The sequence below is a fragment of the Taudactylus pleione genome, unplaced genomic scaffold, assembly GCF_031769625.1.
Source record: "Taudactylus pleione unplaced genomic scaffold, aTauple2 ptg000198l, whole genome shotgun sequence".
Lineage (NCBI taxonomy): Eukaryota > Metazoa > Chordata > Amphibia > Anura > Myobatrachidae > Taudactylus > Taudactylus pleione.
This window is the reverse complement of record NW_028284600.1, coordinates 7,969,065-7,995,500: the sequence shown is the minus strand read 5'-3', so window position 1 is coordinate 7,995,500 and position 26,436 is coordinate 7,969,065. Positions and strand designations below refer to the sequence as shown.

The following is a 26,436-nucleotide window of genomic DNA, read 5'->3' as shown; positions in this document are numbered from 1 at the left end:
TTGACAGCACGCCCCCTTTGGTGGGCGTGCCGGGGGCGTGCCTCCCTGACGGGGGCGTTCCCACGGGAACGCCTCCCGTCAGAAGCCGGCCCACTGACATCACTAGTGATGTCAGTGGGAGTGATTTTGGCTCTGATAGAGCCAAAATCACTCCGGAGTTTGCGGTTGAAAACCTCAACCGCAGGCTCCGGCTCGCAGTTTCGATGGTCGCGATGGTCACGACCATCGCGGCCATCAAAATGCACGCTCGTATAGGCTGTGGGTGGTGACCCACAGCTATACGAGCGTCCAGGAGGACGCTCCATTTTTATGGAAGGCGGCCCTCATTCAGAGCGTGCGCTCTGCTCAGAGCGTACGGCTCTGAATGAGGGCCTAAGATCTATTTGTTGATGAAAACACACGAATACAGTTCAGGGTTTGCTCATGGTCCTTTACAAGGGGTTCCATATAAGTGGCCACGAGAAACCTTATATGAAAATGCATGTATCCATAGGGATCATTGTACCTTATAACCAATGCAGGGAATTGGCACTGATTATACCATTTGAATGTATATATCTCTGATTTCTATTTTTGCCAAGTACTTAACAGCAACATTATAGGAGTAAGGTGCAATCAGGGAGATTGCTGGACTCTTTAGGAAGTCAGGGAGATTGCTACTATTTAAGGGAGTCTCCCTGACAATCAGGGAGAGTTGGCAATTATGTGCTTAGTACATCTGAAAATCCCGTGATTCTTTAGTTACTGTATATCATACTTGACTACTCTCCTGGGAATCGCGGGAGGCTCACGATTTTTCGGATAACCCCCTCCCCACACACCCTTGGAAGTGTAGGCAGATCTTCCGCATCCCGCCCACTTCCTAGATAGGGAAATTTTCCAAGAAATTTGTAGGTCCGTAGGGAGGGGGCTGGGAGGGGGGTTTTACTGTAGAGGGGGCGGGGCCTAGTGATGGCTATAGCCTGGTCCCACCCACCGAAGCTTAGGGCAGCAGATCCTCTCCAGCTGCTCCCGGAAAAGACTACTGAAAAGTCGGTACGTATGCTGTATATACCTCAGCTACAGTATGTCTCTCCTGTAATCTTGCTGGTCTCTGTTAGGAATTGACAAGAATCATCCCTTTCAGGGGGTCAGATTCATTGCAATGAAAATAATGATGAAACTCCTACCCGGTGTTCCCCAGAATCTGATTATTAATCTGCATAATCATTAAGCAGAGACAGGACTGTAGAACATTCTCGCTGTCTCTGACCCAGTATTACAGATACAGAAACACATATTACGGACACCAGGCCGTGCTGCGTAATAACACAGGAAAACATTCTCACGAACTTTCTCTGATATCTTCCGTCCTCTTCTCCTCAGTTACGCCAAAAACAAACTTCTCAGATATTTTCTTGTTTTTTTCTGTCTTCTTGCTACTGTTTTTGGCTGAGGAAAATAAAATACAGTTGTGTTATTACAGAGTGAGTCAGAACATTATCTCATTAAACAAAGCTGAGAATAGTCACAAACAAACCCTGCAAATCTGCACAGGCCAGGAAGAAATCAGCGGGATATGCTGGCGTATGGCACTGTCCTCCACTAACAATAAAACACCCTTGAACCTTTTAAACCTTCTTGTATCTTAACGACCTTTCTCAAAGCATGATGTGCTGTACCTTTGTTATGCAGGTATCATGCTGCGTGGGGATGGGAATCATTTGATGTTTCATGGGAAACATCGATCAGATGGTTCTGATGTTCGATGTTCAACCCTGCACTGTTTAGGATCCAATGTTTCATTACCATCGCTAGATTTCTCCCCCGATGTTTTCCCCTGCTTTTCCAATTTTTTGTGTGTGTGTGACACTGTATGGCGCTGTCACTGCCTTGAGCTGCCAGCTGGCTCTTTTCTTGTTTTATAGTCAATCACAACAACTTAATGGTGTGTACACATGGGACGATCGACAACGATCTCGATATCGTTGTACGATATCACCACCAACTCACCAACAACTATAACAACTCGCAATCAATGATCACGGTTTCCTATAGTAACCTGGTCAATATCGACCATGTTGGCCTGCATGCATATCGATATCGTCCATACGTGCCCACGCATCGCATTGAGCACCAAAAAATGCACGATATGAACGATAACTATATGATCGATATATATCGTTTATTTTAATCGTAACGTGTGTACACACCTTAAGAAAAGAGTACGAAACACACTGACTGGGCTACTACTGCTGCGTGCATGCTGCTGCAGCACATAAGACAGGCCCACCCCTGGCTCACTGTCACTGGTGCTGCTCTCAGTGAAAACTGGTTGGCTGCTGGGGTGCCAGGTTGCTGCAGCTATTGGTAACTGAGCAGTCAGTCTCACAGTGTCACTGCCAGGCACTCACTGCATGTGCACCGCATGACAGACCCAGCAGCAGTGCCGACAGCTGGCCACACATCTCTAAAGATTATCTGTCCAGCCAGCCAACTAGTTGATTGGTTGGAATGAAAATCTGGTAAGGTATGAAAGCAAATGACAATCAGCAATTTGCTCCCAAACACCGGAAAATGGACAAAAACTGTTGTTTGAACAAATTGTTTAGATCAAACATTTAACAAACTTGTCTGAACGACCATTTTCATCTGTTTTCTGGCATTTAGGAGCAAATTGCTGATCATCATATACTCCCATACGTTACCAGATTTTCATTCCAACCAATCAGCTAGATGGCTGGTTGGACAGATAATCTTTAGATGTGTGGCCACTGGCCAGCTTAAGTGTCTGGAGTGACATCATTGATGAGGAGCTGAGACAGAGAGAGTGTGTGTGTGAGATGATATAGACCAGTGTTGGCTAACCTTGACACTCCAGCTGTTATGGAACTACATAACCCAGCATGCACTGCTACAGTTTTGCTATTAGGGCATGCTAAAACTGTGGCAGGGCATGCTGGGATATATAGTTCCACAACAGCTGGAGTGTCAAGGTTAGCCAACACTGATATAGACAGAGACTTAAGCTGGGAGTGGAGAAGAGACAGAGAGAAAAAATGTAAAGAGGAGGCTCAGGCTGAAAGAGTCTGGAAGAATGGACAAGAGAAATGAAATTGAGAAAGAGAAGAGATACCTTCCGGGAGGGAGCTGTCGGGCTTCCACACGGGGGAAGTGTCGTGGCAATAAGGGAGCGTGGCCCGGTATATGACACCCTATTGGGGGCGGGCATGGGCATGGCAGCGCGATTGCGTCATCCTGGCCATGCCCCCTCTTCACAATGCTGAGATTAATGGCATTGTGAAACAGAGGGCAAGGCCACGATGACGCGATTCAGCACACACTAACCCTGCCCCTAACCCTCCCTTAGTGGTGCCTAACCCTAACCTTCTGCCCTACTTCCTAACCCTATCCCCCTCCCTAGTGGTGCCTAACCCCCCCTTTCCCTACCCTAACACTCCTGGAGGGTGCCTAACCCTAAGTCCCTCTGGGGGTCCCTAAACCTAACCCTCCCCCCCCCACTGCGCACGGCTGGTGCCTAAGACACCGGCTTACCTCAGGGTTGCCTACCCTCCCGATTTGGGCGGGAGCCTCCCGATAATCGGGTGCAGCTCCCGCCCCCCCGGAAAGGCAGGCAAGCCTCTCGGCAGCCGGCGATCCCCCCGACATCCCCCGCAACTTACTCTTAACCCCCGCTTTGAGGGCAGCCAGTGACGAGATTCATGTCATTTTGACCCCGCCCCCTGCCTCACAATGCCTGTATTATCGGCATTGTGTGGCGGGGGCGGGGCCAAAATGACGCGATCGCGTTACCCCGCCCCCGTGACGCCTACAAACGGCAGGCACCCGTCCGGACACGCCCCCTTTTTCGGCCACGCCCCCCGCTGCCCTGCCGATCTGGCTGCTCCCTCCCGGAAGGAGCAGCCAGAAAGTCGGCAACTATGGCTTACCTTCCTTAGGTATGCTGGGTGTCAGGATTTCGTAGTGAGGCTAATGATAGGCATCAGGAATTCGATGCCTATCTTTAGTCCCATGTCGGGCTTGCAGTGTCGGGATATCGACGGGCGGCATAGCGCACGTTGGTGTCCAGACTGCATCCCTTCAAAAATACATGTTACTTACATACATTAATTTGTAGACATTATACAGGGGTGGAAACACATGTTGCATGGCTGCCAGCACGCCTCTCTTTTCTCACACTAAATTTCCTCCACCGCATTTGTTGGTGCAGTTTTTGTATGTAGCATCTTTGACGAGCCCTTCCTTAAGCTGGGTACAGACCTTTTGGTTAAGCTGCTGATCAGGTTAAACTCTCCCGATCAGCCGTGCAATGTGTCCCCAGCGTAATTCCCCCGTCAGCTGCCTGTGAGCACCGTACACAGGATTAGTCACTGCTGAACGCAGATTCACAATGTTTGGGAATCTGCGCAGGTGCCAGACCCGTTCTGCACATGTGCAGAATGGGTCTGTGAGTTTGCAGATTGACAGTCTTATGCCGTTTGGGGGTAGGGAGGGGGCGGTGTAAGCCCCCGTTACCCGAAATGGAGGCCTGTTGCCGCCGTTGGGGTGAGGTAAGAGGCCAGGATCTCCGTTGGGTGACGGAGATTTCCTGGCCTCTTTCTCTAAACTGGGGTGGCTGGCTGCGGGACCCTACGGGTCACCGCAGCTGGCTGATGGTACGCAGATTAACCAATACTGCATTGAACAACGCAGCTCGGATAAGTAATGCACAGGGGGCGTGATGCCTTCTGTGCATTACCATATCTGCAAAGGATCGCAAATGCAAAGCTGCCTGAGTGCATACATCATACATCTATAGCCTGAGTGCAGCTTTGCAATTGCAATCCTTGCTGAATCAGGCCCACACTGTACAGACAGAACTCAGGACCTCATTCAGAGGAGCTAGCAAAATGCGAGCGCTCGCTCTGAATGAGGGCAGCTCCTGGCCGCTTGCTAGGCACCCACAGCTTTAGCATGCAGCCAGGACGATGGTAGCGATGGTCAAGACCATTGCGACCATCGGGGCTTGCGACGTGACCCTTGTGGGGTAGGGTCTCATCTGCCGCAAGCCCCAGAGAGCTTCCGGCTCTAATATAGCCAGAAGCTCTCCCACTGACATCACTGGTGATGTCAGTGGGGCCGCCCACAAACGGCAGGCATTTACTTAGGAACGCCTCCGTTTGTGAAACCACCCCCCCGTCACTTCCACAAAATGGGGCGAGCTGTCGATCAACATCGACAGCCACCCCTTTTGTGGTGAGCCCCAGAGCGAGAGAATTTCTCTCTCGCTCCGGGGCTTGCGCACGCGCAGTGCGGCCGCTGCACATTTGCAGAGCCAAACATCGACCCGCTTGCGAGCGCTCAAGCGCTTGTGAGTGGGTCTGAATGAGACCCTCAGTGTGTACAGGCTTCTATGGGATTGGGAGGTCGGGACGATAAATATTAAGCAGCACATATGATCGGGCCGAGGATTGTATAGGTGTGTACCCAGCTTAGACAGGTTTTTGTGAAGACTTCGGGAGGTGGCAGCGGGACTGATATGTAGCACATAGTGCCATCATCTGATAGAGCCATGTGCTACTGGGCAGACAAAAATCTTAGCTTTTAGTAAGTATCCATAATGTAACAGAAGGTGCCACTGGAGAAACCCTTCATTTAATATAATCCATGTTGGAGAAGTGGTAATAACCCCTTTTTTCATAAAAAAATTTGGAAAAAATGGGTTATCACAGCTTCATACATCTACCCCTTAGGGCAATATTCAATTTGCCCGCTTTATCCCAGTATTCAATTAGGATCTGGCGAAAACAGGACTCGGTGGAAAGGTATCGAAAAGTCCTGGGAATTTTTGGGAAATCATCCTGGCCCCCCTAAAGATGGTCTGACATAGGGGATCACTATGGGTACCCCCGATTTTGCCTGCTGAAGGTAGTCGGGGTTTTTAAATAGCCGTGGCAGGTGCATAAATGCGACTTTGCTAAAGTGGTGAAGAATAGCACTTAGGACTAGTTTCTCCCCCCCAAAAAAAAAAAAAGCTATCAAATTTGGGGTACATGAAAATGGGTGCAAGCACATTTTTAAGTCCCTAAAGTGATTATTGAAAATTCTTGAAAAATACATCTTCCTCTATCAGCTGCTACCAGCCGCATTCCAAAAAAACACCTGCCGCATGCTTTGGAAGCCCTCCGGGATTGATTTAGCTAGTTTAGAAGTTTGTCCCCCAATATTTTTTTTTCCCAAAAAATTGAAAGTACATTTTTTGGGGTGTCCTAAAGGACTTTTTAAACATTTTTTGACACAGATTACATTAAGGGGACAATACAAAGGCTGCAGGCCTAAACCCCAATTCTGCACTTTTTTCACCATGTATTACATGGTGATAAGTTATCCCCGTTTTTTAACAAGACTTTTCGCAACTGCGAAAAGTTTTTGAAATTGAATATGGGGATAATTGAAACAGGCGAAAATGACGTCATCGGCTTTCGCAGCCTAATTGAATACGCCCCTTAGTGTCTTTTCGTTGGGGGGGGGCGGTGCATTTACATGGAAGCCTTCTTACACAGAGTGGGCCTCATTCTGGGTCAGACGCAAGTGTAATTGTTAATAGGTCTTGTGTATATCTGCATACTGTGCTTGGGTGTTAAAAGAAATCAGCAACTGCGCATGTGCCGGGCAGAGATCTCAAGTGTGGGGCTCATTTAGCCACCTCCCATGTTCTCTGATTCCCATTGCTGGGCACTTACACATTGCCACTTCTCCTGTATACTGGTTCTGTATGTTGGGTGCACCTCTACCACTTCTCATGTTCTATGGTTCTTCTAGATAGGTGCACATGCACAGTACCACTTCTCATGTATCCTGGTCCTGTATGCTGGGTGCGCTGACACAATACAACCTCTCGCTCTGTATGCTGGGTGCGCTGGCACAATACAACCTCTCGCTCTGTATGCTGGGTGTATTGGCAGAACCTAGAACTGTTGATATAGGTGACAGCGGTGTGTAATGGAGGTCAGTCCACATGATGAATAACTTAAACAGGGATTGGTTTATTAACCAGGCAGAATAGGTTGCTGTAAAATGGGGCACACACCGATGTAATACACAACGGTGGCAATGATGTATTTAGTGCAACTAGCAGTGGTGACACAGTGGCACTTGCAGGGTCTCTGGTATTGCTCACCCTCTCAGCACAGGAGAAATACATGGAGGACGGAGCTGAAAGATGTGAGTACAAGCCACACATGCGCAGTATCACATCTAGCTTGGCCGGTGATGTGACTCTGGCAGTACAGGGTCCATGAAGCTCAGAGGAGACAGCTCAGAGTGATCTCCTCGGGTGTGGTATAAGAGATAGACATTAATTAGATAGACAATGTCTAGATAGACAACAGAAGTTAGACAGTCAATAGTTAGAGAGGGACAAAAGTTAGACAACTAAAGTTAGACATGTAAAAATGTCGACAGAGCCACATGGTCGACATGAAAGTGGTCGACACAAAAATGGTCGACAATTTTTTATTTATTTTTTAGCCCTAATCTTCACAATACCCTAACCCTCCCCTTGGTGCCTAACCCTAACCCTCCCTCCTGGTGCCTAACCCTAACCATGGGGGTAAGTGCCTAACCCTAACCCTCCAGTAAGTGCCTAACCTTAACCCTAAAAAAAAAAAGTGTCGACCATTTTTGTGTCGAACTTTTGACCCTGTCGACCTTTTGTACCTGTCGATCTTTTTGTGTCTGACTTATGTCCCTGTCGACCTTTAGTCCCTGTCTAACTACTGGATTGTCTAACATCTGGTGTCTATGTAGAGATTGTCTATCTAATTACTGTCTATCTATAGTCCGGAATCCGCTCTCCTCCAACACCCCCTCACTCAAGGCTGCTGTTGACTGCATAGTAATGCAAAACATTCTACATTTTCGGAAGTCTCACAGCAGAGCAGGATGGGGCACACACTATGCACTAGCATCAGAGTGATATATATACTGTACATATATATCTACCATTACCATATGTACCGTGCACTCCCTCAATGACTCTTTTAATGAGTGCTACTGGGATTTGAACATATATATATATATATATATATATATATATATATATATATATGATAAGACGGATCGCATTGTGGCCCTGATTCAGAGACGGACGCTCTGAAAGAGCGCTCACTCTGAATCTGGGCGTTTTTTGTTTTTTTCTGCCTCCTGGCTGCTCGCATAGCTGTGGGTGACCACCCACAGCTATTGCGAGCGGCCAGGTTGATGGTCGCGATGGTCAAGACCATCGCGACCATCGGGCTTGCGACGAGACCCTTGTGGTAGGGTCTCGTGGCCGCAAGCCCCAGAGAGCTTCTGGCTCTAATAGAGCCAGAAGCTCTCCCACTGACATCACTGGTGATGTCAGTGGGGCCGCCCCCAAATGGCAGGCGTTCCTTCGGGAACGCCTCCATTTGGCCAGCCACCCCCCCTGCCCGCCTACCAAACGGGGCAAGCTGTCAATCACCATCGACAGCTCGCCCCCTTTGGTGCGAGATCCGGAGCGACGGAGCACCCGTCGTGCGCATGCCCAGTGGGCAAACATCGACCCGGTTGCGAGCGCTCAGGGCTGGCGACCAGGTCTGAATCAGGCCCTGTGTGTGCACAGCTTTAGACTAAAAAGAACACATAGGGCGGGATTTACAGATGGACGCTATAGCACAGCGGCTATGTCTTTGTACACAGTATTAACCAGGCAGCCTGGGTTGCAGAATAACACAGGGTTAATGCAGGAGGCATACAATGCATGTAGCAGTTTCAACAGGAAAGTGTGGCGGTTAATACAGGTGGTGTGCTGCATAGTGGGGCACACACTTGTGTTAATAATACACAGTGGTGGCAGTGGAGTAATCAGTACAACTAGCAGTGGTGACACCGTGGCACTTGCAGGGTCTCTGGTATTGCTCACCCTCTCCACACAAAAGAGACAAACAGGGGCACGTCCTTCCACAATGGAGGATGGAGCTGGAAGATGCATGGAAAAACCACCCATGCATAGTAGCACATCTAGCTTGTCCTGGTCGGAGGTCACGTGGTGACGCGACTCCGGCAGTACAGCGGTCCTGGCAGCACAGAGCACTCTCCTCCAACAAGGTACATCTAGTTCTTCTTGCTGGAAACCTGTGCATTACCATTTCTCAATAAGATCTCCATTGGTTTATTGCTAATTAACCTTCTCCACCAACCTTATCTTAGCTTAACACTTGCTTAAACTAATAAATAAAGACACAGACACAATACAGCTTTTATTTATCAATTAAATTAATTCACCTAAACGAGGTGGCCAAGAGACGCTGCAATCTCAGTCCCAGCTTTCTAGATGCGAACAAATCGGGTGAAGACTGAAACGTCCCCCCTATAGATGCTCTTACGTTGAGAAGGACTCGCTTCCCTCCTGTGCACAGACCAAACGCTTCCGTACAAAAAGCGCCCGGGTCCCCCCACACAGAGAAGGACAAACTCGCCATCTACATCGAGGGCCAGTGCCCTCACAATGGTTTCTTGCGCCACATAAAGCCACTGAGATGCAGCGTTCTCCCGCCAATGCTGTGCCTCCCCTAAATGGGAAGAAAAGTTCATGTGACAAAATAACAGTAGCAAAGGCTTTGGGCGGGAGGGTGGGCTCCAGAATGAAAAAGAGGCTTTGTTCAGGAAAAACTCTAACTTATATACAGTTTCTCACAAACACACCTCCAAACAACCCATTGGTCAAACAACATACCAGCTGAAAAAAACCTAAACTAATCTGCCTAGCAACAAGGCTGTCAAGCCAGCCAATCAGCAAAAAACCCAGGATTCTTATCTATTCTCAAGCCTATTAAGCTGTCGTCTGTCATTATCCTGGTTCTGTATGCTGGATGCACCTACACAATACCACTTCCCACATATCCTGATTCTACTTGCACAGTACCACTTCTCATGTATCCTGGTTCTGTATGTTAGGTCCACCTACAGAGTACCACTTCTCATGTATCCTGGTTCTGTATGGTGAGTGCACCTAAACAATTCCACTTCCCATATATTCTGTTTCTACTTGCACAGTACCACTTCTCATGTATCCTGCTTCTGAATGCTGGTTGTGCAAGTTGTCACAGGAAATCATAATGATATGTTGGCAGCTATAAAGCTTTCAGTAAACCGGAAATTCTTTGCTGCAGAATACCCTGAAGATGTTATTTTACATTAGATATATTATTGTGCTGACACACTGATACTAGCTCTGTCAATCAGACCTCTGCTGCATGTAAGAAATATTTTACACGCTTGAAGACCTCTATTCTTTTAATCGCATGCCTTGTCACCCATAATTATTTCTGTTTAAAAGATTTCTAGCTTTGAGTGTATAATAGTAAGATTACTGTTCTCACCTCCATAGCTATGATATATATATATATATATATATATATACACAGATAGATAGATAGATAGATAGATAGATAGATAGATAGATAGATAGATATGTGTTGAAACTTGAAAAACTGTGTGTGTACTATTGGCGGTGTTAACAGCAGAGTAGTTGTACACACCAGCAGATCCCTCTGAGTCACGAGACAGCCCAGTACTTAACCAGTGGGGTAGCTTACACAGCAATAATGTGATTAGCACAGCTGTACTCACAGGTAGGCACATATAGACTCTCAGCATGGGCAGGAGCTTGTGTGGAGTATACAGGTCACCGGCCGGTGACCGTATGTGGGTAGCAGTGATTGAATAAGACATAGCGGAACATGTCTGTGTCCTGCTGCGGAACTCATACACAGTACAAGATGGCGCAGTGCATGCACAGAGGTACAGAAGGTGACCATCTTTGTAAAGATGATTTCTTCATCTTATGGGCAAAGATGGAGACATTGCAGCACTCTCCGTATTCCAACAATATGCCTAATGTTTAGCAGTCCTCCAATCTTTGGTGGTTAAATTATCACAGAATTCCAATACAGTATATGGTGGATAGTTAGTGTATAATAGACCTCCAATCTCTGGTGGCTATAGTATAGCAGGCTTCCAATCCCTGGTGGTTATAGTATGGTAGGCCTCCAATCTCTGGTGGTTATAGTATGGTAGGCCTCCAATCTCTGGTGGTTAAAGTATGGTAGGCCTCCAATCTTTTGTGGTTATACTATGGTAGGCCTCCAATCTCTGGTGGCTATAGTATAGCAGGCCTCCAATCTCTGGTGGCTATAGTGTAGCAATCCTCCAATCTCTGGTGGCTATAGTGTAGCAATCCTCCAATATCTGGTGGCTATAGTATAGCAGGCCTCCAATCTCTAGTGGCTATAGTATAGCAGCCATCCAATCTCTGGTGGCTATAGTGTAGCAGGCCTCCAATCTCTGGTGGTTATAGTATAGCAGGCCTCCAATCTCTGGTGGCTATAGTATAGCAGACCTCCAATCTCTGGTGGCTATAGTATAGCAGACCTCCAAACTCTGGTGGCTATAGTGTAGCAGGCCTCCAATCTCCGGTGGTTATAGTATGGTAGGCATCCAAACTCTGGTGGCTTTAGTATAGCAGGCCTCCAATCTCTGGTAGCTAGCACAAATGGTTCCTAGTAAATTGTTAAGTTGCAAAGTCCATCAGTGATGTCACATGTTCTGTAGCAATTAGTAATTGGTAAACCTCCAATCTCTGGTGGCTAGTGTATAGCAGGCCACAATCTTTGGTGGCTAGTGTATAGGAAGCCTGTAATATCTGGTGGCTAGTGTATAGAAGGCCTGTATTCTCTGGTGGCTAGTGTATAACAGGCCTGTAATCTCTGGTGGCTAGTGTATAGCAGGCCTGTAATCTCTGGTGGCTAGTGTATAGTAGACCTCCCATCTTTACCAAGTAGTGTATAGCAGACATTTCATATCTTGTGTGCAGTATATAGCAGACCTTTTATATCTGGTGATTAGTGTACAGAGGACCTCCAATCCCTGGTGGCTAGTGTAACAGACCTCAAATGACTGGTGTAACACTCCTCCACTCTCATGTGGCTAGTGAAAAGCATTCCTCCAGTCTCCAAATTGTACTGTTTATCAGTCCTTGATCTTGGGTGTCTAGTATATAGCATTCTTCCAATCTCTGGTGGCTAGTGTATAGCAGGCCTCCAATTCCAGTGACTAGTGTATAGCAGACCTGCAAGATCTTTTGACTAGTTTGGCCCAGACCTCCCATCTCTGGTGGCTAGCCTATAGAAGACCTCCATGCTCTGGTGGCTAGTGTATAGCAAACCTCCAATCTGTAATGGCTAAAGTATAGCAGACCTTCAATCTCTGGTGGCTAGTGTATAGCAGTCCTGCAATCTTAGGTGACTTGTGAGTATAGTAGTGCTCCAGTCTCGGGTGGCTAATGTATAACAGTCCTTCATTTTCATGTGACTAGTATATACTACTCCGCCAACCTTTGGTGGCTGGTGTATAGCAGTTCTTCAATCTTGGGTGGCTAGTGTAAAGCATTCCTCTAATCTAGTGTAAAGCATTCCTCCAATCTCAGTGGCTAGTGTATAGCGGTCCTCCAATCTTGGGTTGCAAGTGTACAGCATTCCTCTAGTCTTTGGTGACTAGTATTTAACAATCCTTTAATCTCGGGTGGATAGTTAAAAGCATTCCTCCAGTCCCTGGGGAGTGGGGACTACTCCAGAGGTTCCCAAACTTTTTTGAATCAAAGTGCCCTAGAGTATCAGCATTGCTTTAAGGGAACCCCTAAGGCGAATGTTTGTTATTGAGAAATTCAGAAAAAAATGCTTACCTGTCATCCTTAGGCTCAGTTATGTGGTGGTGGACAGGTTTGAGCTTCTGTTTGTCCACCTATTTACATTACATTGACCATAAATAATTTGATATGGTGCTGGACCACCAACCTGAGGCACCCCTGCAAGTGTCCTGAGGCACCCCAGGGTGCCACGGCGCACAGTTTGGGAACCACTGGACTACTCTATAGCAGTCCTCCAGTCATGGGCTGCTAGTGTATAGCATTTCTCCCAAATCTGGAGGATAGTGGATAGCAAACCACTAATCTATAGAGTATATCAGACCTCAAAGCCCTGATAGCTAGCACCACTGGTTCCTATCGAGTAGATAGGTTATAATGAATGGATAAGTAATGTCAGCGGTTTCTAGGGAATCAATAGGCTTCATCCTCATCAATAGTGCTTCAGCCCATAAAATAATTTCCTGTAAGAGACAGGTACACTGTAAGAGATTGAGGGCCTGATTCAGAGCGCTCGCTCTGAATCAGGGCCCTCCTCCCTCAACTTGGAGCGGCCTCATGGACGCGAGCATCCATGAAGATGGTCGCGATGGTCAAGACCATCGTGACCAGCGGGCTTGCGACAAGACCCTGCGGTAGGGTCTCGGTGACTGCAAGCCCTGGAGTGATTTTGGCTATATCAGAGCCAAAATCACTCCCACTGACATCACTAGTGATGTCAGTGGGGCCGGACTCAGACGGTAGGCGTTCCCATGGGAACGCCTCCGTCTGGCAGCCACGCCCCTGGCACGCCCACCAAAAGGGGCGTGCTGTCACTCACCATCGACAGCACGCCCCCTTTGGTGTGAGACCCATAACGATGGCTTGGCCGTCGTTATTCGGGTCTCACGCATGCGCACGACGGAGCTCCCTCCGTCGTGCGCATGCGCAATTTGGAACCATCGACCCGCTTGCGAGCGTCCTGCGCTCGCGAGCGGGTCTGAATGACCCCCTGTGTCTGATTATAAAAAGCTTTCTTTGCATTCGTGCTCCATTAGCAACAATCAGTAGGTTTTGCAGATAATGTCATTTTGTATCATATGCCTTTAAGAACTGCACATGTAGAATTTGTTCAGTGGGATTGTATATGCATCCTTCTGTATACAATGGGATTGTATATGCAACCTTCTGTATACAATGAGATCTGGGGCACTTTCCTTTATTAAGATGAAAATCCTGCAAGGAAATGTGGGGGCACTTCACTTCCTCCTGTCCACCACGACGGTCTAGCGAGCCTAACATGAACCAGAAATAATCCAGGATAGGGTTGGGAGCAGTGGATTGCACTCATCCTAGCCATAACCTCATTACAAAACACACTGGTTCCACTTCCTATCTAGACTGAATTATCCTCAGACAGTAGTGACTCAAGGGGATTGTTATAGCACTGTACTGTCCGACACACAAGTGATATATTAATATTCAGGCAACGTCAGCTGCTGGAGATGGGATTATGTAAGAAAGGTCTGATCTGCTCGTCTGTATTTCATTAAACAGAAGTCAGGTGGTTTCTGTTAGTGTGAAGTATATCAGATGAAACGTGTGATTGGCTTGGCTACAGCACAGTTCCTGGATAGAATTGCAGGCTGGGATTTGGACAGAGCATTAAATGCCAGGAACAACAGGAAAGACTAGGGAAGCCTAGTCTTGACAGACAATTACCAGCACCCTATTTGTGCCATATTATCGGGAAGCACACAGTTGTTGCATAGTAGCAGTCTCTAAAGCCACTTCCAACAGGATGCTAGAGTGTCTCTATGTGCAGAGAGCTGGTAACCCGACTGTTATAGTAACTACATGGGAACTTCTGTGCTCTTAAACCTGTCACCCCCATATGTAGTTATACTCATCCCTCTAACTTGTATAATAAAGCCAGGAATTTAAGACAAGAAATCATACTTACTCTCCCAGAAAGTGAGACTTACAAATTCTGGGTAGTCCCCCACACCCCTGTAAGAGGCCAGGGCTATAATGTAAGCCCCACGACTGCTTCAGACTAGTGCTGGTTAATGGAAATCAGAGTGACCCCACACCGGGTTTTCCCCCTATTTTCCATGAACAGAAAAGGCTGATTAGGGATTTAAGGGGGACCACTGGTAATAAATAAATAAATGACCACGGCACTCCCAGAAAATGGGGGCAACACGCCCACGTTTTCTGGAATGGAGGCCAGCCCCGCCCACGCCCCACCCCAAACAGCCGCTGCCTGTTAATCAGGCTGCGGCTTGGGGGAACAGCAAGCGATCTCATAGAGGGAGACCTGCACACGTACAGTACAGATCCTGCACATGCATAGGTCTCTCACAATCGCTGTTATATGCAAATCGTCGGGTTTTTGTATAACACTAAATTTCGCCCTGTGTATGTAGAGAAGGGCGTTCCTGGGCGGTGACTGGGAGGTGGTTTCTCAGACTCCCTGAGATGTGGTGTATTATGGGCATGTTATGGGAGTGTCGCAGGCAGTGAGGCTCCAGAGGCGGGGATGCAGCGCAGTCCAAAGTTCAAATAGGGGAGCCACACCAACTGCCAGTGAGTCCCAGCCAGCGATGTTTGACAGCGTTTAGAGTGGCAGTTGGTGTGGTTCCCCTATTTGAATTTTAGACTGCGCTGGAGCCCCGCCCCTGGAGCCGCCACTTGTCACAGGCATGTTACTACAGCACTTGCGAACTCAGACACGTAGGCCTAGATTTATCAATGGATGAAATTCTTGTTATCACTCGTTACTAATATTAAATGATGCTCCAACCAATCAGCTCCTAACAGTCATGTGTTTAAAAATGACAGATAGGAGCTGATTGGTTGGAGCACCATTTAAGATTAGTAACGAGTGATAACAAGAATATCACTCGCTGATAAATCTGGGCCTTAATCTTTCATATTGGAGCCCATACTATGATGGAGAATCTGCACGTACCATGGAGTAGGTGCAAATTTGATGTATCGTCCGATGGTAGCTTCTAAAGACGCACCAAGTGGGATGGTTGAATCTGAAAACACACAAAGGGCCTGATTCAGACCCGCTCACGAGCGCTGTGCGCTCGCAAGCGGGTTGATGTTGCCCAAGTGCGCATGCACACGACGGAGGCGGCTCCGTCGTGCGCACACGCGAGACCCGAATAACGACGGCCAAGCCGTCGTTATGGGTCTCGCACCAAAGGGGGCGTGCTGTCGATGTCTTCACCACTAGTGCACAGACGCTAATTAGAAGAAATTGACACACCTTATGTACCCCAAATAGCTTTATTCGGGCTATTCGAGGGCATGTACATTGATCCCCAATGTTAGTGCATCTATTAGTGGGCGTCAGACTGTTTTCCCCAATGCTGACAGCACTTTTCGCCTGGTTTGCATTCACAAGGTTGCAATTTCGCGTGTTTTGGAATTGAATACAGTGAATAGCGGGAGCGCACACAATAAGTTTTCGCAGCTAAAATACGCAATGTAGGCGAAAAGTCCGGCATGCGAAAAAGTATTGTGCGTGCGAAACTAATTGAATACGGCCCTAAGTGGATGCACACTTGTACACTAGGGGAATAGCTTTTTACTAGCCTTAGCATAAAGTTGCAGATGCGACTACAAAAATAAAGGCGCCAAAGTGGTTGCAGCAGAGCGTGACTAAGAATCAGCCCCCTAGTGACATGACATGAAAGCCTACTGATCCTGCTCAGTCCTATTCTCTGCTGTAGACCTGGGAGCTGCTGGCTTTGTATTTCAGTAGCATCTTTCTAATACCCCTTTCAGACATACAACCCGGGAAATTTCCTGCTCAGACCCGGCAATTTCGTACGCTGCTGAATCAGGCCCTGTGAGCGATCGCAAATGCGATTGGGTTTGCATACAACCATGAATCAGGCTCTGTGTGGACATTTTGCCACAAAAATATTTAATATTAATAGATACTATAAAGATATTTGAGGGGTCTCTATCAATGACGTGCGGTGAGGTCAATGGCTGGGGAGGCACATTTGTATAAAAAAACAGCTTTTATAACAAAACTCTGGAACATGACAGGGAGTATGACGGGAGAGGGAGTATGACGGGAGAGGGAGTATGACGGGAGGGGGAGTATGACGGGAGAGGGAGTATGACGGGAGAGGGAGTATGACGGGAGAGGGAGTATGACGGGAGGGGGAGTATGACGGGAGGGGGAGTATGACGGGAGGGGGAGTATGACGGTAGGGGGAGTATGACGGGAGAGGGAGTATGACGGGAGGGGGAGTATGACGGGAGGGGGTGTAGGACGGGAGAGGGAGTAGGTTGGGAGAGGGAGTATGATGGGAGAGGGAGTATGATGGGAGAGGGAGTAGGTTGGGAGAGGGAGTAGGATGGGAGAGGGAGTATGATGGGAGGGGGAGTATGATGGGAGAGGGAGTAGGACGGGAGAGGGAGTAGAGTAGGACGGGAGAGGGAGTAGGACGGGAGAGGGAGTAGGACTGGACAGGGAGTAGGACGGGAGAGGGAGTAGGACGGGAGAGGGAGTAGGACGGGAGAGGGAGTAGGATGGGAGAGGGAGTAGGATGGGAGAGAGAGTAAGACGTGAGAGGGAGTAAGACGGGAGAGGGAGTAAGACGGGAGAGGGAGTATGATGGGAGAGGGAGTATGATGGGAGGGGGAGTATGATGGGAGAGGGAGTATGATGGGAGAGAGAGTAAGACGGGAGAGGGAGTATGATGGGAAGGGGAGTATGATGGGAGAGGGAGTATGATGGGAGGGGGAGTATGATGGGAGAGGGAGTATGACAGTGTAGGCTCAGTCTCCCCTGCCCACCCTGACTGCATGTCTCTGGTCTTTATTCACAAACAGCTTCCATATGCTTCCAGCACTGCTTAGTGCGTCTGTTATAGACCAGTCAGATCCAAGCCTGCTAAATGGTTGTATGGTTACCATCTGCCTCTTTAGCTGCACTTGGCAGGTTATTAGGTCATCCTAGGCAGCATCTGACAGCATTAATACTTCACAGATTTTAGTGTAACAGATCTGCCAAATTAGAAAAAGTTCCACATATTTCTAGAATATTTTATATTTTACTGAACCACAACATATAAATGGTAAAGGGAGAAGATCAGATTGTTATTTTGGTATGTACAGTAGTCACCATGTTGACATTCAGAATAACATTCAGACACTGTAATGTTGACAGCTTCGGAATTGTCCACATTCATAATGTCAACATGATCGGTCAGCATGACATGCTCAAATCACCTACATTATACATGATGACATTATCAATATATTAAAGAGGGTTAGGCTGCAGTTACGGTTAGACTGGGGTTAGGGTTAGGCTGTGGTTAGGGTAAGCCTGCTGTTAGACTGCGGTTAGTGTTAGGCTGTGATTAGGCTACAGTTAGGGTTAGGCTACAGTTAGGGTAGGCTGCAGTTAGGGTTAGGCTGCGGTTAGGGTTAGGCTGCAGTTTGGGTTAGGGTTAGGCTGTGGTTAGGGTAAGACTGTTAGGCTGCGGTTAGTGTTAGGCTGTTATTAGGCTGCAGTTAGGGTTAGGCTGCAGTTAGGGTTAGGCTGCAGTTAGGGTTAGGCTGCAGTTAGGGTTAGGCTACAGTTAGGGTAGGCTGCAGTTAGGGTTAGGCTGCGGTTAGGGTTAGGCTGCAGTTTGGGTTAGGGTTAGGCTGTGGTTAGGGTAAGACTGTTAGGCTGCGGTTAGTGTTAGGCTGCAGTTAGGGTTAGGCTGTGGATAGGGTTAGGGTTAGGCTGCTGTTAGGGTTAGGCTGCGGTTAGGGTAAGACTGTTGTTAGGCTGTGGGTAGTGTTAGGCTGTGGTTAGGCTGCAGTTAGGGTTAGGCTGTGGTTAGAGTTAGACTGCAGTTAGGGTTAAGTTACTATAGGACTGTGACATTCTCACTGTTTATTAATGTTGAACATGTTGATATTAAGGGCGCACAGGGCTGGCGCCACCATTAGGCAGCTGGAGGGAGTCGCTTGTTGCCTTGTTGTGTTAATGAGGTCAGGGGCGCCGAGAGGGGGGGAGCGGGTACAGATTACCGGGGCCCGGGCTTCCTGAGGGGCCCGGCGGGGGCCCGGGTCCGGTGCCGCTCCCCCTCCCTCACAGCAGCCCAGCACACTGCGTGTGCTGAGCTGCAGTGGAGACTGCTCGTGGCTGCTGAGCAGCAGCCACAGCAGTCTCCAATGCCTGTGGGGGGGAGCGATCACACTGATCACTCCCCCCCTGGCTTTGAGCAGGGCTGAGGGGGCCCAGAGCGCCCCCCTCCCCATCGCGCGGCGCTGCAAATCTTTATTTAATTTTTTTATTCCGGGAAGGGGGCATGGCCACGCCTCCCGCGATTAGGCCACACCTCCTATTACCCGGGCCCGCCGCGGCCCTCAGCGGGCCTGAATGAGGTTTGTACTAACTATAAGGCAGTAACCGGGCTCCTCCGTCCCCAGCAGCGAGCCCATGAGCAGCATATAGACTCAGGTGAGTGTGACAGCGCTGAGGAGCTGGAAAGTGTGTATTGAGGGAGGGGCGGGCAGTAGGCTGAAGTTTTGCTAGGGTGCCAGGAAACATTGCACCTGCCCTGGGGATACATCAAACATTGCAGTTTGGATGTGATGCATTCCGCCAATCACCTGCATTTAGCAACACTGTCTGCATGAATAGTTAAGCTAAGCTCATCTGTCCTTTGTGATGTGGGGACTTCTGTGAGTCCCTCTGCGCATGTGCGGCCGTCGGCCAGCACATGCGGGAGCCCGCGACGGACCCTGGGAGAGATCCTATTGTATCCCTCTCAGGGAAAGGTCTAAAAAGAAGCCCATAGGCTTCTAAAAGGCAATGCCATCTATAAATGGCGTTGCCTATCGGATCCAAGCTTAGTGCGTATGGAAGCCCGGGTAATCACTACCAATCCCACCCCATCTTGACATCCCTGGACTGGGGCAGATGTACTAAACTCTGGAAAGTGATAAATTGGAGTGCTAAACTACCAGCCAATCAGCTCCTGTCATTTTTCAAACACAGCCTGTAACAGTTAGAAGCTAAGTGGTTGGTAGTTTATCACTTTCCAATGTATCACTTTCCAGAGCTTAGTACATCTCCCCCACTGTATGCCCGCAATATCTGTTTGTTTTTAACTTGTCAGATTGGTGTCTGTCTGTCTGTCTGACAGACAATTTATCTGACAGTGTATGCCCAGCATTAGATTTAAATAGATGTTTCTTAAGCTGGGCATGGTGCGATGTAACAATACATTATGCTTGCCGTACACACTGCATGAGCCGGTGTACGACGGCATGATGTGTCGTTACAGAGCGTCGTTCATTGCATCGTTCCATCTGCTGTGCAGAATTGCAGATGGGACGATGCAAGGAACGACCGTCGCAAATGATGGTTTGGGCGTACACCCACTATACATTGTTTATAGTGTATACGAAAGATTGTACAATATATAAAATATGCTTTCCTTTAGTGATCTTGCACACTGCCAGACGCAGAGACCATTAACATGAGAAATATAGTGTGCCTCTAGAAAAGCCATGTATAGTCACATTACAGTAGGCAAAGCAGCATGAAGCAGGTGTAAGAAGCTACAAAAGAGGCAAAATGTATATTTACACCCGGCCCAGTTACGCAGCCCAGTTTTATATGACAACCACTGACTAACCATTAGAGAAGAATTTTCACAACTCTTAAATGAAAATTTGGCATAATGTTATTCAAATGACAAAAGTTTTTCACTGGTGGTATTTGGCCGTAGGTGTTCCCAGTCCCCCAACCACACTACACTGACGAGTGAATTAACAGTTCTATATTTTTCCGGGCAGCACAGACGGTGTAATGGTTAGCGTTACTGCCTCACATCACTGAGGTCATGGGTTCAATTCCCACCACGGCCCTAACCCTGTGGAGTTTGTATATATTGCGTGGGTTTACTCTGGGTACTCCGGTTTCCTCCCACACTCCAAAAATATACAGGTAGGTTAACTGGCTCCCAGCAAAAATTAACCCTAGAGTGTATGTGTGTGAGCATGTAGTAGGGAATATAGATTGAAAGCTCCACTGGGGCAGGGACTGATGTGAATGGCCAAATATTCTCTGTAAACGCTGCGGAATATGTGTGCGCTATATAAATAACTGGTTCTGAGCATCTTGAATTTAATAATATAATGTGCACCCTGTTTTGCTAATGTGTTTAGTGCAATAATGTTTGAAGATCATTTTAGCTCCATTAACTGAGAAAGACCCCAGAATGATCCTCACCCACTAATATATCATAAATACAATTGCTCAGTTATTATATGGTAAACTTGTTTAAACAAGTAATGCTAAACCTTTATCTTCAATCTCACTGTGTCATTTATTTTGTAATGTAAGCTCTCAGCAGCAGGGACCTCTTCCCTCATGTGCTTCTCTTTACATTTTCTTCTACTCCTTACTCCCAATTAGGGCACCTAACACGTGACTGCCAACTCCCAGCTGCTTATTGTGAGTGCTTTAATCACTATTTCAGCAATGTATATAAATCGTGTCCTTGTCCTGCACTGTAATGTACTGTAAGTTACTTGTTTCTTGTTCACCTATTAGTTCTATGTACTATGTAAGGCGCTGCGGAACACTTGTGGCGCCATATAAATAAAGGATAATAATAATAATAATAATGTGATCTGCGGAATGTCCAGGACTACATAGGATTAAATCGGGACTTTATTAATAAGCGATAAATAAAAATAACAACAATATTTTTAGCCAAACAAAATAGTGCACAGGCTCAACAAGCCAATACTTGGAATTATTTACATTAAGAATGAATAACGTTTGTTTGACCTCTGAGTTAAAACCGACACATTAGGTGAATAGCTTCAGGGAGATAGAAGTTTGGTAACTTACTGTATAGACACCCAGTTATTATTAAAGGCAATTACCTTGTTTCTGCAAATGTGACTTTTCTTCCTTTTTGCTGCTCTTCTTAGATTTTATTATATCCTTCTTGGACACTGGATATATCTCTTCCCTAGTGTCCTGGCTTTCATGTATTATTTCCACCATGGGGTCCTCTGGGGGTACCTCCGCCTCTCCCAGGGGTGTCTGTAGATCCTCGTGGTCCGAATAGGAGTAAAAATTATCCCTTGACACAATCTCCTGGTGATAATAGTCCTGCTCATCAGAGGGTCTGGCCAGTGACCTTTGCACAAACAGGACCCCCCAAATCCAGAAACACAAATCCAGTTTCGGGATCATGTCTTGGTCTTGTTAATGGTCTGTAATACAGGGGGGGGGGGGAATGGGAAAATATGTAGCTGCGTAAGACAGGTGGGAGATCAAAGTGTCATGTAGAGTACAGAATAAGACACTGATGTCTGATAATTCTATAGTGTACTGATTGAGAGTGACAGAGATTTAATAAGAGAACTTCAAGAAAGTTAGTACATTTCAGACTCACTGCAGAGTGAGAGACTTGTAAGAAAGCTGTAAATCAATAACAATATATAACTAAAGAAGACCTAGAGATGTGACAGTATGGGATTCCTATGAGAGTCCTTACCCTCAGAGGCTTCTATTCTGCTGTGTCCAGAGAAGTCACTCATGCAGAGGTCTCAGAATAGGTTGGTTGAGGTTCCTATTCAGGAGGCTGAACTCTGGATAAATACAAAGTTTGTCTCTTTTGAGAGACTTCTGCATGTTCCAGTAGACCCCAGTTTAGCTCTCACTTTCTCTCTCTCTCCCCCTGTCTCTCTCTCTCTCTCCCCCTTTCTCTTTCTCTCTCTCTCTCTTACGCAAGAGACTTGTTGAAGCCCCAAGACACTATTTAAACTGTGCAGTGAGTTGAATGTAATGCGGCTGTGTACAGTGAATAATTCCAGTGAGTATATTACAGAAGTGTGATGAGACAGAAGGGGCAGGTATAGAGCCTGCACAGGGGCTGTCCTGTAGCTGCATTGTACTATTTGCAGGCAGCTTTGCCAGTAGGAGACAGTGGGGAAGGCTCGTATATCAGTGCCTGTGCACAAGAGGCTGAAATGATTGACTAGATGCTATTTTTACAGATAAGGAAATGAGGAAAAGTTGAAAGAGAGAGTGAAGACGTTGCACTGTGTACATGTGTGTGGCAATGACAGATGATAGCTGGACATAGGCACGCACATAAGGAAATTGCACTGAATCCTTCTACAACAGACATACTAAATAGAAACATGAAAAACAACATAGAGAAAACAGTAAAAATACTGAAGGAGCGCTAATAATGGGTGTTTTACCATGCTGGCTCTGTGCTGTACATATAATCCTAATGCATACTTATCTGGGTTAATGTCAGTTTACCTCTATAATAATGTACTTTTATCTTAGCTCTTTTTCTAAGTCTTATGTCATCTAGCTCCAAACACTGTCTATTTTATTATTTCATTTATGCTCCCACCAAATCTCCACTTTTATTATACTCAATAATAAGCTTTTGATTTAGAGTCACACTTTTCCCACACTGTACTCTTACTTCCATTTCTGGAAATCTGCTCTCTCTTACATTCTTTCTACATTCCTACTTTCAACTTTTTCTTCAACTATTTACATCATCCTTAGCATTACCATGTTTTCTTCAACTCCTATCTTCACTTAGTGTCTACCTAATCTTTTGTTCTGCCCCTTGCTTCCACCTTTATCTTTTCCCCCTTGTCTCCTCCACTTCCTCTTCGCCTTATCTCCTCTCCTCTGTTTACTTTCCTCCCTAACTTCTTCCATTACTCCACTTTCATTCTCTTATTCTCCACCGGGGTCCTACGACCTCACTGCTAATCCCTCCTCCCACCCCCCTCTCCATGTCACTTCACTCCACATCCATCCAGATATCATTAATTTCCCTCCCTGTCCACCTTCTACTGGCTCCCCTTCTAGCACTGGAGACCACACCATCGCTACACTCTATTCGTCTCGGTCCCCCAAATTAATCTGACCCCCACGCTACAGCAACCCTGATAATCTCATTCAAATCTCTCCAACAAACTCCCTCTATCCTGTGCCCTATGGAATGCCAGGTCAGTCTGTAATAAACTGGTCCCAACCAATGACCTTTTCATCAACTCCCTAAATCTCCTAGCCATTACTGAAACCTGGATTTTACCCTCTGACACCACTTCTCCTGCATCTCTCTCCTCTGGGGGCCTCATCTTTTCCCATACCCCATGACCTGGGGGTCGCCATGGTGGTGGTGTTGGGGTCCTTCTATCCCCTGCTTACTCATACCAACCCATTCCCTCTGAACCATCCCTTACATTCTCTACATTTGAAGTCCATGCTATACGCCTCTTCCACCCAGTACACCTGCGAATAGCTGTCATTTACCATCCCCCTTGCCCTCCCTCCAAGTTCCTTGACAACTTTGCTTCCTGGCTCCCTCACTTTCTCTCCTCAGACCTTCCCTCCATTATCCTAGGTGACTTCAATATTCCAATTGATATCCCCACAGAATCCTCTGCCTCCAAACTCCTCACCCTCACATCTTCACTTTGTCTCTCCCAATGGACCTCCTCACCCTCCCATGTACGTGGCCATATGCTTGATCTGGTCTTCACTCACCGATGTTATATTTCTGATCACTCCAATTCCCCTTTCCCACTTTCTGACCATCACCTTCTCTCTTTTAACCTGTCCCTCTCTCCTTCCCCTCCTCTACCTCCAAAAGCCACCATAACTAAGCGTCACATTGCACTCGCTCCAGCGCTCGCATCCAAAAGGGGCGGCTGTCGATGTTGATCGACAGCTCATCCCATTTGGAAGGCGTGGTGGGGGAGTGGCTGGGCAAATGGAGGCATTCCTGAAGGAACGCCTGCTGTGCGTGGGTGGCCCAACTGACATCACTCGTGATCTCAGTAAGTGGACATCCTGCTCTATTAGAGCAGGAAGTCCACTGGGGCTTGCGGCCACGAGACCCAACTGTAAGGGTCTCGTCGCAAGCCCGATGGTCGTGATGGTCTTGACCATCACGACCATCACCTGGCCGCTGCATAAGCTGTGGGTGGTCACCCACAGCTATGCGAGCGGCCAGGAGGCCGCAAAAAAAAAAAAAGCGCACACCCTGATTCAGAGCGAGCGCTCGCTTACTCATACTCGCAGATCTACTCCCCAACCCTGATACCTGCAAAAGTGTTCACGAACTGCCGAGCGACAGTGGAGAAGATCACTCTCTAAGGCACATTTTCTCCATTTTAAATTTATGCTCTCATTCTATAGTGCTGCTCTCTCCATCTCTAAACAGTCATATTTCAAGATCCTCATCTCCTCTCAGTCCTCTAATCCCCAGCGTCTCTTCACCATTAACCTCCTCCTTCGCCCACCCCTTCCTCATCTCCCCTCCTTGCTCACTGCCCTTGATTTTGTTACCTACTTTACATCTAAAATTGATTCCATACGTCAGGACATCATATCCAACCAGTCCCCCAGCTCTCCACCTCCTCTTTTCCCAGATCACCCCTCTCCATCAACTTTATCAGCTTTAACATCCTTCTCCCCTGTATCTGGAGAGAAAGTCATGGCCCTCATCCGGTCCTCCCCCCCTTCCACCTCCTCTTGATCCTAACCCCTCCCGCCTCCTCCGCTTCCTCTCTCTTTCTGCCTGCTCCCATCTTGCCCACCTCATTAATCTCTCCCTCTCATCAGGCACTGTTCCTTCTGCATTCAAGCATGCCCTTTTCTCCCCCATTCTTAAAAAACCTACCCTTGATCCCAACCTTCTTTCTAACTACCGACCCATCTCTCTCCTCCCTTTTGCCTCCAAACTCCTTGAGCGGATTGTCTACAAACGCCTTACTGCTGTTCTTTCCTCCCACTCCCTCCTTGACCCTTTTCAGTCCGGCTTCCGTTCTCTCCACTCCACTGAAACTGCCCTCATGAAAGTCAGCCATGACCTCCTTGCTGCCAAATCCAAAGGCCACTACTCTTTTCTCATTCTCCTTGCTCTCACTGCTGCTTCTGACACTGTATACCACCCTCTCCTGCTGCATATCCTTCACTCCCTTGGTCTATGTGACACTGCCCTCTGCTGGCTGTTGTCCTACCTCTCTGACCAATCTTTCTCAGTTTCCTCTCATGACTTCTCTTCCCCCCACAGCCTCTTACAGTAGGTGTCCCCCAAGGTTCTGTTCCTGGACCTCTCCTATCCTCCCTCTATACTTCCTCTCTAGGTGAACTCATCAGCTCTTTTGACCTCCATTATCATCTCTATGCTGATGATACTCAAATCTACCTTTCCTCCCCTGATCTCTCCCCCTCTCTTCTGACTTGTATCTCCAACTGTCTCTCTGCTATCTCTTCCTGGATGTCCCAGAGATTCCTTAAACTTAATATGTCTAAGACAGAGCTGATCATCTTCCCACCCTCCCACATAACCTCACTTCCCACTATTTCTTTATTAATTGATGGAATAACTATCTCATCTAGTCCCAAGGTGCGCTGTCTTGGAGTTATCCTGGACTCATCCCTCTCCTTCAAACCACATCTCCAGAACCTCTCACAGTCCCGTCATTTCCATCTCAAAAATATTTCTAAGATCAGACCCTATCTCACCCAGAATGCTACAAAAACCCTCATACACTCACTGGTCATCTCCAGATTGGACTACTGTAACCTCCTCCTATCTGGCCTCCCCAACTCCCATTGGCCTACATTCATAATTTTTTATAATCAATTTCCTAAAGTTATTTTGCCACACCTCTCCAGATAATGACCACACCTACTTAATGGCTCGTCACACTCCTTT

At 47.4% G+C, this 26,436-nt stretch overlaps 1 protein-coding gene across 1 annotated transcript in view; it reads right to left on the bottom strand.

Annotated features, from left to right (window-relative positions):
• CPXM2 (carboxypeptidase X, M14 family member 2) overlaps window positions 1-22,420 on the bottom strand; it is a 123,523-nt gene extending 101,103 nt beyond the window's left edge. Inside the window, exons 1-3 of the mRNA XM_088476888.1 lie at window positions 22,231-22,420; window positions 21,611-21,946; window positions 1,333-1,431 (exon numbers count right to left, since the gene is read on the bottom strand). Coding sequence (XP_088333014.1) covers window positions 1,333-1,431; window positions 21,611-21,926 — 415 coding nt within the window. The 5' untranslated portion in view covers window positions 21,927-21,946; window positions 22,231-22,420. The remainder of the gene's footprint in view (window positions 1-1,332; window positions 1,432-21,610; window positions 21,947-22,230) is intronic.
• Window positions 22,421-26,436: the final 4,016 nt, after the last annotated feature.